Source organism: Terrapene carolina, unplaced genomic scaffold, assembly GCF_002925995.2.
Source record: "Terrapene carolina triunguis isolate 2854851 unplaced genomic scaffold, T_m_triunguis-2.0 Scaffold69, whole genome shotgun sequence".
NCBI lineage: Eukaryota > Metazoa > Chordata > Testudines > Emydidae > Terrapene > Terrapene triunguis.
Genome location: NW_020664420.1, coordinates 60,420,930 through 60,433,568, shown reverse-complemented (window position 1 = coordinate 60,433,568; position 12,639 = coordinate 60,420,930). Strand labels below are relative to the sequence as shown.

The following is a 12,639-nucleotide window of genomic DNA, read 5'->3' as shown; positions in this document are numbered from 1 at the left end:
TGTACATAACGTCAGAAAATAATTCTGTATCTAGTTGAAACTGAAATATGAATTTTAGTTGGACAGAATGTGACTAATCCTGTCGTATTTGGTCAGGGACACCAGTGTTGTTAACTCCTTACTCTTATGAAAAGTTATCTTTAATGACCTTGTATTGGTCAAGATCTTAAGTTGTAAGTCTTAACCAAGAGACGGCTCCTCAAAGAGTATAGTGCTTCTCCATTCACCACCATACATCGGTTGAGTAGTGAGCCACAGGGAACAGTTCCATCTCCTGAAATATCCCAACTCCTTGCATTACTTGAGTCTTCCTGAAATGTCACTCATCCGCATAATGACCTCGATGGATTCTGCTTTCCTCCTGAAAACTAGTATTGCTGCTGATACATAGTCAAGCCCACTACTATTATCCTTAATTTCTCGTTTATAGTTTTGGGATATGTTGTAATTGAAACTGGGAAATCTGTTAACGTGAAGCCATTGGTACTGCTTTCATAAGGTGACAATAGCAGTGTGTTACTAAGGAAACAGTCAATTCTGACCTCCTGCATCCTCTAAATCATTCCTGAAAAGACATTTTCATGCCATTTTGTTCAGCCACTTTGTGGTATGAGTAAATATTCATTAGGGAGTAGCTTGAGACCATAACTCTCTTTGCTCATAACCTAATTGATATTTGAAACCAGGGATCCAGAAATAAGTAGCTAATCAATTAACTTCCTGTTCCATTTGACCTGTAAAAATCTAGCAGTAATGTTGCTCTACATAACTTGCATAATCCTTTTGCTTAACAAAGTAACACAATAGCTATATTAATTTTTTTGTCTGTTGGGTTTTTTAAATGTGAAGTATCTTTGTCATGAGTAATGAAATGTAACCTTTTAAAAAAAACTTCCTCTTTAGACTGCTTTGGCACATCTGGAGTCTCTTGCAGTTGATGTTGAGCAAGCTCATCCACCAGCCAGCAAAGAAAGCATAGACTGTCTGCCACAGATTATTATTACAGAAAATCACAATGGTATGGAAAAACCGTCCCACAAAAATTTTTAATTTCTGCAAAATGCAATATCTAAGCTTAAATTTGTTATAGTGTGGTAGTGTACATACAGTATTTAAAGGAAACTCTGTTATGCAGCACAATACTGAGTGGTAAATTCAGAAACTATCTGTTCACTCTGAGTAGAACTTAAGGGTACTTTGGAAAATGACTTGCTTACTCTGGTAAACTATATCATATTATGATTAGCCACTGATATCTTCTTATTAACATATTTCACTTGATTTTTAATTAAACTTAAATTTTAAAATTTGTGATGTTTTTATTTTTTCCCCCCTCAAGCGGTTGGTCAGGAGCAGTGTTGTGCTATCTGTTGCAGTGAATATGTGAAAGATGAAATAATAACTGAGCTGCCCTGTCACCATTTCTTTCACAAACCCTGTGTAACACTTTGGTTACAGAAGGTGAGTTCTCCTTTGCTTGCTTGCATGATTAGTGGTGAATTTGTGCTCTTCTGGTTAGAACAACATGCAACTTTTTCTGAAAACTTATTGTGAGATTATTTCACAAAATAGTTAATTGAATTATTTTAATATTTTAGGGAACAATTTTGTTGGTGGTGAAAAGAGATCTATAGGAGTATGCAAGGAGCAAAGTTGATTAGTCTTGACCATTTGATATATTCAAGATCACCCATAAACAATTTAGACATTGCTTGCAGTGTGTGTAGAGTCCAAATGTTGGACTGCATCAGTGATGGTACCGATATTCTTTAGAATGACCAACCCCTAGAACACCATACTGTGCTTCTCATTACTAGGAGGAAAAAAGAAAATTTAAATTGGTTAGATAAAAAATTCTTCTTGGGTTGGAGGAATTGACTTAAACTTGTTTAATTTTTTCTTCATAACTTGCCTAGGAAGAGAGAATAGCAAACTACAAGAGTGAAGAGTGCAACATCACTAAAGATGAGGAATTGTTTAAAGTGGTTCAGAGCAATTTAACTAGAAGTAATAACATTAAATTGCACTGGAAAACTTAGGCTGAGGTCTGTTTGGTGTGGAATTGTCTCCTCAGCGCAGGGATGAAATCCTCAGTGGCTGAGACATTTAAAAGACGGGTGAATAAAGCAGTTGAGAATTGCTGTTGGAAAACATGTAGAGTCACGCACACTTTGCAATTAACCTATTTCTTTTTGTCTCTTCCAGTCAGGAACATGCCCGGTGTGTCGTCATGTGCTTGCACCTGTACTCCCTGAAGCAGCAGCTGCTGCTACTTCCTTTCTCTCTGATCATGATTCCCCTCCTTCAGTCCACAGTGCTGCAGGAACACAATAAAATTAACCTCTGGAATGAGATGTTGCCCCAGCAAACTAAAAATGTAAATTTCTTCTGTTTTAATTACAATGTGAAAACAATTATATATAAAATATATTATATATAAATGCTATATATAGTATATATTTTAGTTTAGAAAGAGAATGTAAGACTTTCTAAACTGTTTAGATTTACAATAATAGCTAACATTTTCAAACTGAAAATTAGAAAAATTTGCATCAGTTTTCTGCAGTAGAACACCTTGCTGTTAACCGTAATATCTAAAGCTTGTATTACGTTAAATTTGTCAAAAGAATGATCATTAATGTGGCACTTTATGTGTTCAAGTTCTTGCAACTGCAGTGCAGTTGGAGCTTATTAAAGTTATGCTTATAACCTGTTTTACATAATATAACTGAACAATGTGTTTTTTTTTGTTTTTGTCAAAGATAGTGGCACCAAGTGACTTTGTAATTGATCTCTCATATTTGCATCAAATGTGAAGACGTTCTGTGATCACAGCAGTAGTAAAATTTGGTTTCATTGGAAATAAACTGCATAATAATACACTTTTTTTATCTTATGACTTTTTCCATAATATTCTTTTCCCATATGTATGAACCTCTAGTTATTTATTATGGATACCACAATGTGGAGTTTTTAGAAATATTTGCACTATTCTTGAGCATATGTCCTGGCTTTAAAAAAAAAAAAAAGTGGGGTATGAAACTTTACACTCCTTTGAAAATCCCAGCTTTAAGAGTTAAGTCAATGGGCGTCAGATGCCTAATTCCTTTAATCTCTTTTGCAAATCCCATTCTAAAATTTTGGTCTTGAGATTTAGGGGTCTGGGGTGATGTTTGCTCACTCTGTGCAGAGATATTCAAAATAGTTTCTTGTGTCTGGGAATCTTTGTCTGAAAAATGGAGTAAGGACTCTTCAGACTGAATTGAGAAAAATCCAGTATAGTATAGTAACCACAAAGGCAAAGGATGGAATATGGCAATGGAATAAACTGTTCAGTGAGATAATTATGACAGTCATTACTGGTAGTGTAAAGATACAGTTAGACTTCCAGTATTTCTGCTGGCTGCAATGGACTGCACTAGATTTTATGTTTAAACCAAAAGCAAACCAAGAAATGGAAAGGACTGTAATAGACATCTCAGACTGTACTATATTTCCTCAATAACCCTTCATGTTCTTCTTTTTGCATATATAGAAAGCAAATCTTATATGGCAGGAATGTAGGGCTCAAGGAATTGTACATTCCCTCCAACAACCAACTCTCAAAAACTTCCCATGGTTATGGGTTAGATCAGGGGTTGACAACCTTTCAGAAGTGGTGTGCTGAGTCTTCACTTATTCACTTGAACTTAAGGTTTCGCGTGCCGGTAATACATTTTAACGTTTTTTAGAAGGTCTCTCTCTATAAGTCTATATTATATAACTAAACTATTGTTGTATGTAAAGTAAACAAGGTTTTCAAAATGTTTAAGACACTTAAATTAAAATGCTGATCGTACGCCGCTGGCCCACTCAGCCCACTGCCGGCAGAAGACTGGGGGGGGGGGGGCGGGGCAGAGGGCTGGGGTGCTCAGCTCGTGGGGTGCTCACGGCAGGGGGCTGGAGGGGATATGCCCCGTCCCCACCTCTTCTCTGCCTCCTCCCCGAGCAGCGAGCACGCTGTGGCTCGGCTCTGCTCCTTCTCCCCGAGCAGCGAGCACGCTGTGGCTCGGCTCTGCTCCCCCTCCCCTCTCCCTCGCAAGGGCGATGAGCTGATTGGCGGCAGAGAGAGGGAGGGGGTAGGGAGGGGCAGGAAAGCACCACGCTGGGGGAAGAAGCGGGGGAGGGGGAAGCTTGGCTGCCGGCAAGACCAAGCTTCTGCCTCCTGCCCCCGCAGGAGAGAGCGGTGGGCGGGGGGGCTCAGTGGGGCCGGGACCCTGGCAGGCGGCAGGCAGCAGTGTGCCATTAAAAATCGACTTGCATGCCGTCTTTGGCACACATGCCGCAGGTTGCCGACCCCTAGGTTAGATACATATTTTTTACAACATAATTCCTTGGGAGCAATACATCTGGGGCACTAAACTCAGTGGCAGTTTTTTCCATTTACTTTAATTAGACCTGGGATGGGTCCTTGGAGAAGAGTTACTCTTGGAAAATAACCCCCTTTTCATACAAATTCTGGTCTTGTTCTTCAGCTACTCAGAAATATTCCTGATTATGGCCCCCAATACAGTAAAAATGGTGATCATCTTACAAACATTAATGTATTTTCACAACACCACTCTGAGCAAAGTATTATTCTCATTTTACAGGAGGACAGTGAAATAAGGTGACTTGTCCAAAGGTCATACATGAAGTATGTAGCAGAATTCAAGGAGTTGAATCTAGATGTCCTGAGTCCTAACTCAGTGGCTTACCTACAGAACTATCATTCCTTTGCCTTGGGGTACAGTGAAGCCAAAGCAGTTGGATCCTGGTAGAGAGATGCAGAAAAGGTGGTTAGCACAGTTCCACAGTATGATTTTTCTTCTTGTGGAAAGTCCCTACATCTAAATTCCACTGCAGTGGGCTTCAGCAGAGACTGGGGGGGGGGGGGGGGGGGCAGAATGGGGTGTGAGCAGGTGACAACCATTGTGCTTCTTTGCAGACGCACCAGCTTTCATATTAGAAATCTGACCTAGATTCAATACTGATCAGGAAGCACTGACTCTCATAGAATCCCTACTATAAACTGCTCCTTTGGAGTCACAGGCAAGTTGGACATTGGCAATACAGATCCAGACGGTGCCATGGTAAAATGAGGACAGCAAGGCAGATGTGTGATCTTTAAGGTTCTTTCAAGGTCCACATGAATCTTGGGGCATTTGAAGATTTAGGAGGCGAGACAGGAGGGAAAGTGCAGGATTTAAAACAGATTCCTGTCCCCTTCATAGGAAAAACATGCAAAAAGGTGGATATAGTTATGTAAGGCTGAGTTTGCTCCTTGTTAATGTCATTGTTCTATATACTACTGCACATGTGCAACTGATAATACTACAGATTTCTTGACAAGCCTATATGTATTACTTGGCTCTGTTGTATACTGGCTCTGCACTGTAAGATGCCCTTCATTTCCTTCTCCTAAAGAACAGTTGTTTCAAAGAGAATTTTCCCAGCTTCTGTGTTACGATTTAGAAACTGCTTGCCAGTTGTTCAAAATTTTCAATTCTAAACTCAACCAGCAGTGTCAAGAGCTGTTAGGGTTTTTTTGGTTTTTGTTTTGTTTTGTTTTTGTTCTTGCCATCTGTTGCTGGTCTCAGCCCTTGGCTCCCTTCTATCTCTACAGAGCTGGTACACAAAAGTTGTTTAAAAGATTACTTTTTTAAATCTGTATTTGTAGGTCTTCCTTGCATACCTTTCAAACTCCTGGTCTTTAATTGAGGGATAACACAAAATATCTCTTTAACTAGTGGTTGAATCAATAAATACTAGATCATAATAGAAGATTACTAGTCGAATTATATCTGACACAAAAAAAGAGGAAGAGTCAAATGATGAACTGTTCTCCAAATGTTATAGCTACTGTTTTGTTTGTTATGGAAGCAGTATCCTATGTATGTGCAAGCTTCTGCTTTGAATATAAAAATATATCTGGCCAAAATAACTCCTGTATGGGCATAAATGCTCTGAAAAGCACTGTATTCTGTCCATAATCAGTTCAAGGTGACTTTTTAGGCTATAACTTTGTTCCCAGAGAATAGTCCACTCATCTTATAAAAGAACTCTGATCAACTACCAGGCTAAATATTTCTATTCTTCCCTGTCCTGTTACCTAAAACAAAACTTTCAAGCTCTTAATCTGTCTACATGGTTAAAGAAGTAACGTGACAAGTTACGCTCATTTATTTAAAAGTACTTATTCTTGGTCTTCTGTGCGTACAGCAATATATTGCAGAGTCTCCTTAAGAAAAGACCACAAAAATGAGTAGCAGCACCACAACAAACTACCCCATTTTGAATGTTTGTGTTTAATAATACAATATTCATTCTCCAAAAGCAGTTAAATATATGATATAAACTGCACTTAATATTGTAATAAAACATCTCTAGTTCTAAAGTTAGAATGCAGATTTTTGTTAGCCAAAAATCTAGTATTAGTCACTTTGGTTCCCCCTCATCCCTTCCCCCTTCTTCCTTCCCTGCCCACTTCTCCCCCATACACCTTGAAAGAAAGGGACTTTGGAAAGTAAGTTCTCTATTTGTGCACAAAGTAGATCTGGATGGAGTAGTGCAAGCTTTCTGACACAACTAAATGAAAGAAACCTCCTCAAGGGGCAAGAAGGTAGTTTAATCCAGTTTTCGTGTCCGTTCAGACTTCTCTCTGCTGGGAACTGCAGTCAGACCACCAATTTGTTTAATGTGTCCTTGATTTAAAAAAGAAATTTCATTTTGCCCTTGCTTAAACTCCTGAAAGATCCTTTTAGATTGAGATTTCTGTTTACTACAGAGGTTCGTTATATGTGTCCAGACAACCTTCTGAGAAATATATATGTTGTAAATAGATCACTTGGGGTATTTTTATCCTGAAGAAATTACATACCAGGTATCACAGTTGAAATGGCAGCCATTGAGAAAGTGGCATTGTGCTTTTTAGAATTTTTAGTTGTTCCACACACATGTGTGCACTCACACACAATCCTACAATATTAATATCCCATAACTGCCAAAACATGTTGTCCAAGGCCAGCCAACCTACCTAAACATCAAAATTCAAAACTGAAGTTCCAGGTAGTAAAACAAAATAATGAAAGCCATTGATTTGGGTACCTGCTTCTGTATAATACATATGAGGGATAGTTAGGTTCATATCTCAGTTTATCAAGCTCTGAGAAAACTATATGATAACAATTGTTACCCAGACCAATGGGTTGTTTATTTTGTTTTACCCTATTTGATACCCTCCAGAGGAAACTTTTTGATCCTTTTTATTAATTTTGATATGTACACCTCTACCCCGATATAACACAAATTCGGTAAAGCAGTTTCATAACAGGTAGGATCACAGTAATCAAAGATTGAAAAGACTTGACTGAGTCCATCCCTCTACAAGAAGAAAATACTATTCTGTAATGGGATGAATTACATATTATTTATACTACAGCGTATCTTAGCTAAAAGAGAAGGAAGAAACCAAAAATGCCAAAATGAAGAGTTTTTCTCTTTGCTTGCATGGTTGTTCCTGCACCTTAGAGGTACTACCCGTATGACTCCTTTCTAGTGAATTCAGTTTTAATGAGATTATGCAGAGTATTGAGGATCTCCACAAGGTGAACCTCCTTGAAATCAAGACTGTGGATGTCTTTCTAAAAAATATGCTGTAACTCAACCAGAAGAATACAGAAATTAGTGGGTGGGGTTCTGTGGCCTCTGTTATCAAGATCATAACGATCTCCCTCTGGCCTTAATAAGTATGAAACTATATCAGAGATTAGGAGCAATGGGTGAAAAGTCCCTAGCTCACACTGAAAGTCAATGTGACTTGTGTTCAACCCTCACTTAAATTCTTTTGAAAATCCCATCCAAACTAATTGAAACAAAAATTGGTCCCCATTTTGACCTTGTTCTTCTGAATCATACCTACATTTTTAGAGGTCCCATTTTGATGGATTTAATATTTTTACTTTTTGCATTTCATTTTACTTTGATTTATTTAAAACAGATCATAGAAGTACCCATTCCAAGATCTGGCTGCTTTTTACTAAAATTAAAATTCACAACAGTAAAAAGTAAGTAAATTAAACTATTTAAATACACTGCCAGCCCCTTTCTTATACCCTGCCCCCCACCAAATCATAACTGGAACCAGCTCCAAAATCAAATTAACTAGAGCAAAATGTAAACAATCAGAAGTTTTGTAGATATGACGTGGACTGTTGCTATTGAAGGAAAAGGCTGTGAGCAGACTGATGTGGGAGGGTGTAATATGCAAATGTACCAAAGTAACCAGGCATGCTGCTCACTAAATGACTTATTTTTTTTCCTGTTTTTTTTCTGTTTTTGATACCTGGAAGCCTCTTCCTTTCAGGGATGCTGTTTTATTGATTGTCTTGTCCGCTAAATACACCTTTATGAGTCCAGCATCTGTAATTGGAATTTGCAATGTACTTTTTACTGCATGTAGAGACTTCCTTTTTTCAATACTATAATATAGGCCATGATCCTTCTAACATGCAAATGCTTAAGTTTAAAGTGCTTAATTTTAAAGTTAAGAATATGCATAAGTGTTTGGAGGATCAGAGTTATAATGTATGATCCAAACTGCATGCCTGCACTCAGAATTTCTAACTTAAAGAAACAAGATATTTTCTCTTTCTTTCATCCATCCTTGTCTGATTATAAGATATTCTTTAGTCTTGCAGCAATATTATTACCTCCTTTGTGTGGGAGGAAAGGTTGTCTGTTAACCAATATGGAGACAACTATCTCACAAATACTATTTCAGATTATGCTCATTAGTTTAAAACAAACAGTATTTAACAAATCAGGTGACAACATACTAGACACTGATAAGAGAGTGGAATATTTGTTCCTATTGGACTTTCTGGAAAGAACCGTAAAACTTCTCATCGTGCCCATTTTTGCAATAACTAGATGAAACTGACATTCTGGGGGCTGCCCTAATTTTTTCTTATATTATTTTCTATTAGAAATATGTGAATGCTCCTTGGAGGAGTTGTGATCATTTGGATGCACCTCTTCTTTTATAGTGAATGATGGGGATTTTCAAAAAAGCTCAACTCTTACTGACTTTCTGTGAGAATTGCACGCCTCTCTCCCTTAGGCACTTTTGAAAATCCTGACCAGTATGTCACTTTTTACCAGTGTTTTGGGCAACTAAATATAGATCCAGAATTTGACCTGTATCTTATGCGCTTGTTCCATGACACGTTATTTTATTAATGGGCCACAGGAAGAGCTATCATCTTCCTCCACAAAAACGAAATTATTCATTTTCTAGTGAATTCACCTGGCCCACCTCAGCTTGCTTTTTTTTTTTATGTTGTTGTTTTTCATGTCAAAATAATTGTATAATAAAATTTTGAACCCCACTTGTAATTTTTGGCTTTATCCAGTCCAGGACATGGTGTCATTTCCTTGTACTGTACTGATAGTGAGTCTCCATCAAAAGTCTGATCCATCTGAAATTATTTGGGAGCCCTCTTTGCACTTCCTTAAGCACTGTTCAGTATAGTATGGTGGGACATACAACCAACGATTGTATTGGGATTGAGTGTTTATATCAAACACAATGATGTGTATTTCTATCAGCTCTGAATACACCCTGTCAGTTCCTTTCTTGTTCAGCAGATGTTTATTTCTCCCTTGTTTTACTTCCTGATAATTGATATTTGTTTTAAATACCATGCTTGTAGACTGAGGAATTTCACCAGATGGCATCTGTATTCCTTTCTTTTTCTAGTACCATACAAACACAGAAAAAGAAATCTGTATTTGCAAATTTTGTTTCAATGCTGAAACTCCATATTGGAAATTAAGTGATTTTTTTTTAACTATTAGTTTAAAACATTTCAGTAGGTGTATTTTTGAGGTAGATGTCCTTGTAATCATTACTGTTTAAGAAGCATATTGGTTTAGTGGTGTCCCATACATTAAAGGCTAAAACATAATGGGCTAGATTCTCATTTACACTAAGGTCCTTCTGCACAGGTGTGGCAACATAAAACTGCATTAAAGTGGATGTAAAAGTAATTTATGCTGCCACAGCAGTATAAAGGAACCTTTATGTAAATGAGAATCAGGCCCAATGTTTCTCAAACAGCCTTTAAACAAAGGTAAAAATAGAATTGACGGGCACAATTTTCAACAGTGAAACAACCATATTTCACCTATTCAGACAGAAATTTTCCCAGAGGCTTCAAAGAAAGTCAATTACACTTTATTGTAGGAGCAAGGTAATTTTTTTGAAGTTTAAGGTTGGGTACTTTGCACCAGGTTCTTTTATTAAAGAAAACAAAAGATGAAATATTTAGTATTTTAACAATACCTTGAATGGTCCCTGTTAACTACTTATGCTAAACAACTTGTTCCATACTGTATTTATCTGCAACATTAAGTTTCCCAGAGCTTAACAAGAGCTCTGTGTAAGCTCAAAAGTTTCTCTCTCTCACCAGTAGAAGTTGGTCCAATAAACGATATTACCTCACCCACATTCTCTCGCTAACACTGATTAAGAACAGCTAGATGCTAGTGGCTGCTTGATAGCCCTGAAATAGGAAAACCAGATGAGTTTTTTTTTAAAGTACAATAAAGGCATATTTTTGTCTTGTAAGTTGAATAACAGTATTCTACTGTGACCTGTTAATGTGTAAGATAATTCCTGTAAAAGTGGAGATAAGCTTCATTGCACATGAGCAGAATTCTCGTAACAAACATTTGAAGTCAGGGTGTGTTTTTCTAATGCTTCTTGAAAATTATAGTATAAAGATATTAGCTGCAACAATAGTTGTATAGATTTGTAATAAATATATTTACTTATGCCAGTCAATTCCTTAAGACAAATTCTGTCTTAAACTGACATTTTGATTACATTTGCGAGTTTAGGAAGATGCCACTGTGAGCAGTATTGGAAGAAGATTGCCCCTTCGAATTACCACAGTGGAATGCATTACAAGTGGGCTAGAACCATTCATGTATCTCTGATTGTATCTGTTTTAGCGAGACAAGGTGGATGAGGTAATATCTTGTACTAAACCATCTTCTGTAGGTGAAAGAGACAGGCTTTTGAGCTACACAGACTACTACTCCTGTTTTGTTATTTTGTTATTTTACAAACTTGAAGCACAAAATTAGCTCAGGAAAGGGAGTTTGGAATGTTTGCTGATTAAATCATAAAAATGGGACCCAGTCATTCAAATGAATTAATGTAATGTTAACCTGGGGAGACTCTCCTCTGGGTTTTAAATAACTAGTTAAAAATGCACCAGTCCTTAGCTCGAAAGCTTTGAGAGAGGCTCTGCAACAGAGGAGTACTAATGGAGGGGCCGTTTCAATGAACAATGGTGAAGGAGATGAGTTCTGTACAGAGTGCAAAGCATTACTCTGTTTTGTAAATCTACTTTTATAATCAGTAGTAACAATGTAAATTTATAAACCAAATTATTTTTTAAAATGCAAAGTCATTGAGGTGTGTATGATTAACCAAAGCAACCACATGAACTTCTTGTTTCTGACTCTTTGTCTCTGGTTTCACTTTGTCATCACACGTTTTGTGTTTTGTTAAAATTTAGGCCTAAATCCTGCACACACTTGCAGAGGAGCATAAGTTTACTCCTGTGAGTAAAGCTCATTTCAGTGGAACTACTTGCTGTACTTGAAGTTAATTCATTTGTCTGAAAAGTACCAAAATAATAATCAGTACTACTGAGGGTCCTAATTCCAGAGGGTCAGATTTAACCCAACATGTGTCCAGTTTAGTCATTACACATTACACAGGTTTTACAATGCTTACAATGAGATAGTTGGACATTTTGGGGGCGGGGGGGGTGTTAAATGTGGGAACATGGAATAAGAGACATCAAAAGAAGGTGCATTTACTAAAGGTAAAATCCTAAATTGAGGGGGCTCAGAGACTCCCCTTCTATAAATCTTTTGGGAAAATAGATCTCTCTCAACATTTTGATGCCAAAAAAATGTCAACACTCTGTCTCTATTTCTCTGTCTCTATTTTCACTTCCATGTTTGGTTTTCATACGTTAGGTCAGATTATTTTCTGTCACTCTTGCATCTTCCCAATGTATAAATCTGCCATTCTGCATGTAACACGTCCTATCTGTTATTACGTGGGGCAGTGTTTCTAGAAAGATTAATTGTCTGCCTCTTTACTTTGCCTTTTGTTTTCTTCCCTGTATTTTCTGGTTCCTCCTGTCTTTCCCTTTCTCTGTTTTTTGATTTTTACTCTTCCCTTCTATCTTCCCCTGCAATCACTTGCCTCCATTTGTACAAATGAGAGTCCCATTTGTACATATATAAAATATGCATATTTCAGCTCACCACCTAGGAAACCCGCTTATGCGTAAACCATGTGCTGATAGTGAACTGGATTTTATGTTGGCAATTTCTCTACTTTCTGTGCTAACCTAAATCACTATTTTAAAATTTGCCCCTTAAATTGATATTAATTCATGACACACAATTAAATCTCAGCTATGTGAGAGACAGGAAAAGGTTCAACCATAACAGTAAGTATAGAAAATTTGCAAAATTCCTTACAAAAAGATCAGAACTTAAACAATGAATTTATTACTGAATTGAGTAACTTGG

General features: G+C 37.2%; 1 protein-coding gene across 8 annotated transcripts in view; it reads left to right on the top strand.

The window, feature by feature from the left end:
• Window positions 1-2,896, top strand: part of PJA2 (praja ring finger ubiquitin ligase 2) — an 86,893-nt gene extending 83,997 nt beyond the window's left edge. For all 8 annotated transcript variants that reach the window (XM_024196945.2, XM_024196943.3, XM_024196948.2 and 5 more), the window contains 3 exons: window positions 904-1,018; window positions 1,340-1,461; window positions 2,206-2,896. In XM_024196945.2, coding sequence (XP_024052713.1) covers window positions 904-1,018; window positions 1,340-1,461; window positions 2,206-2,334 — 366 coding nt within the window. In that variant the 3' untranslated portion in view covers window positions 2,335-2,896. The remainder of the gene's footprint in view (window positions 1-903; window positions 1,019-1,339; window positions 1,462-2,205) is intronic.
• Window positions 2,897-12,639: the final 9,743 nt, after the last annotated feature.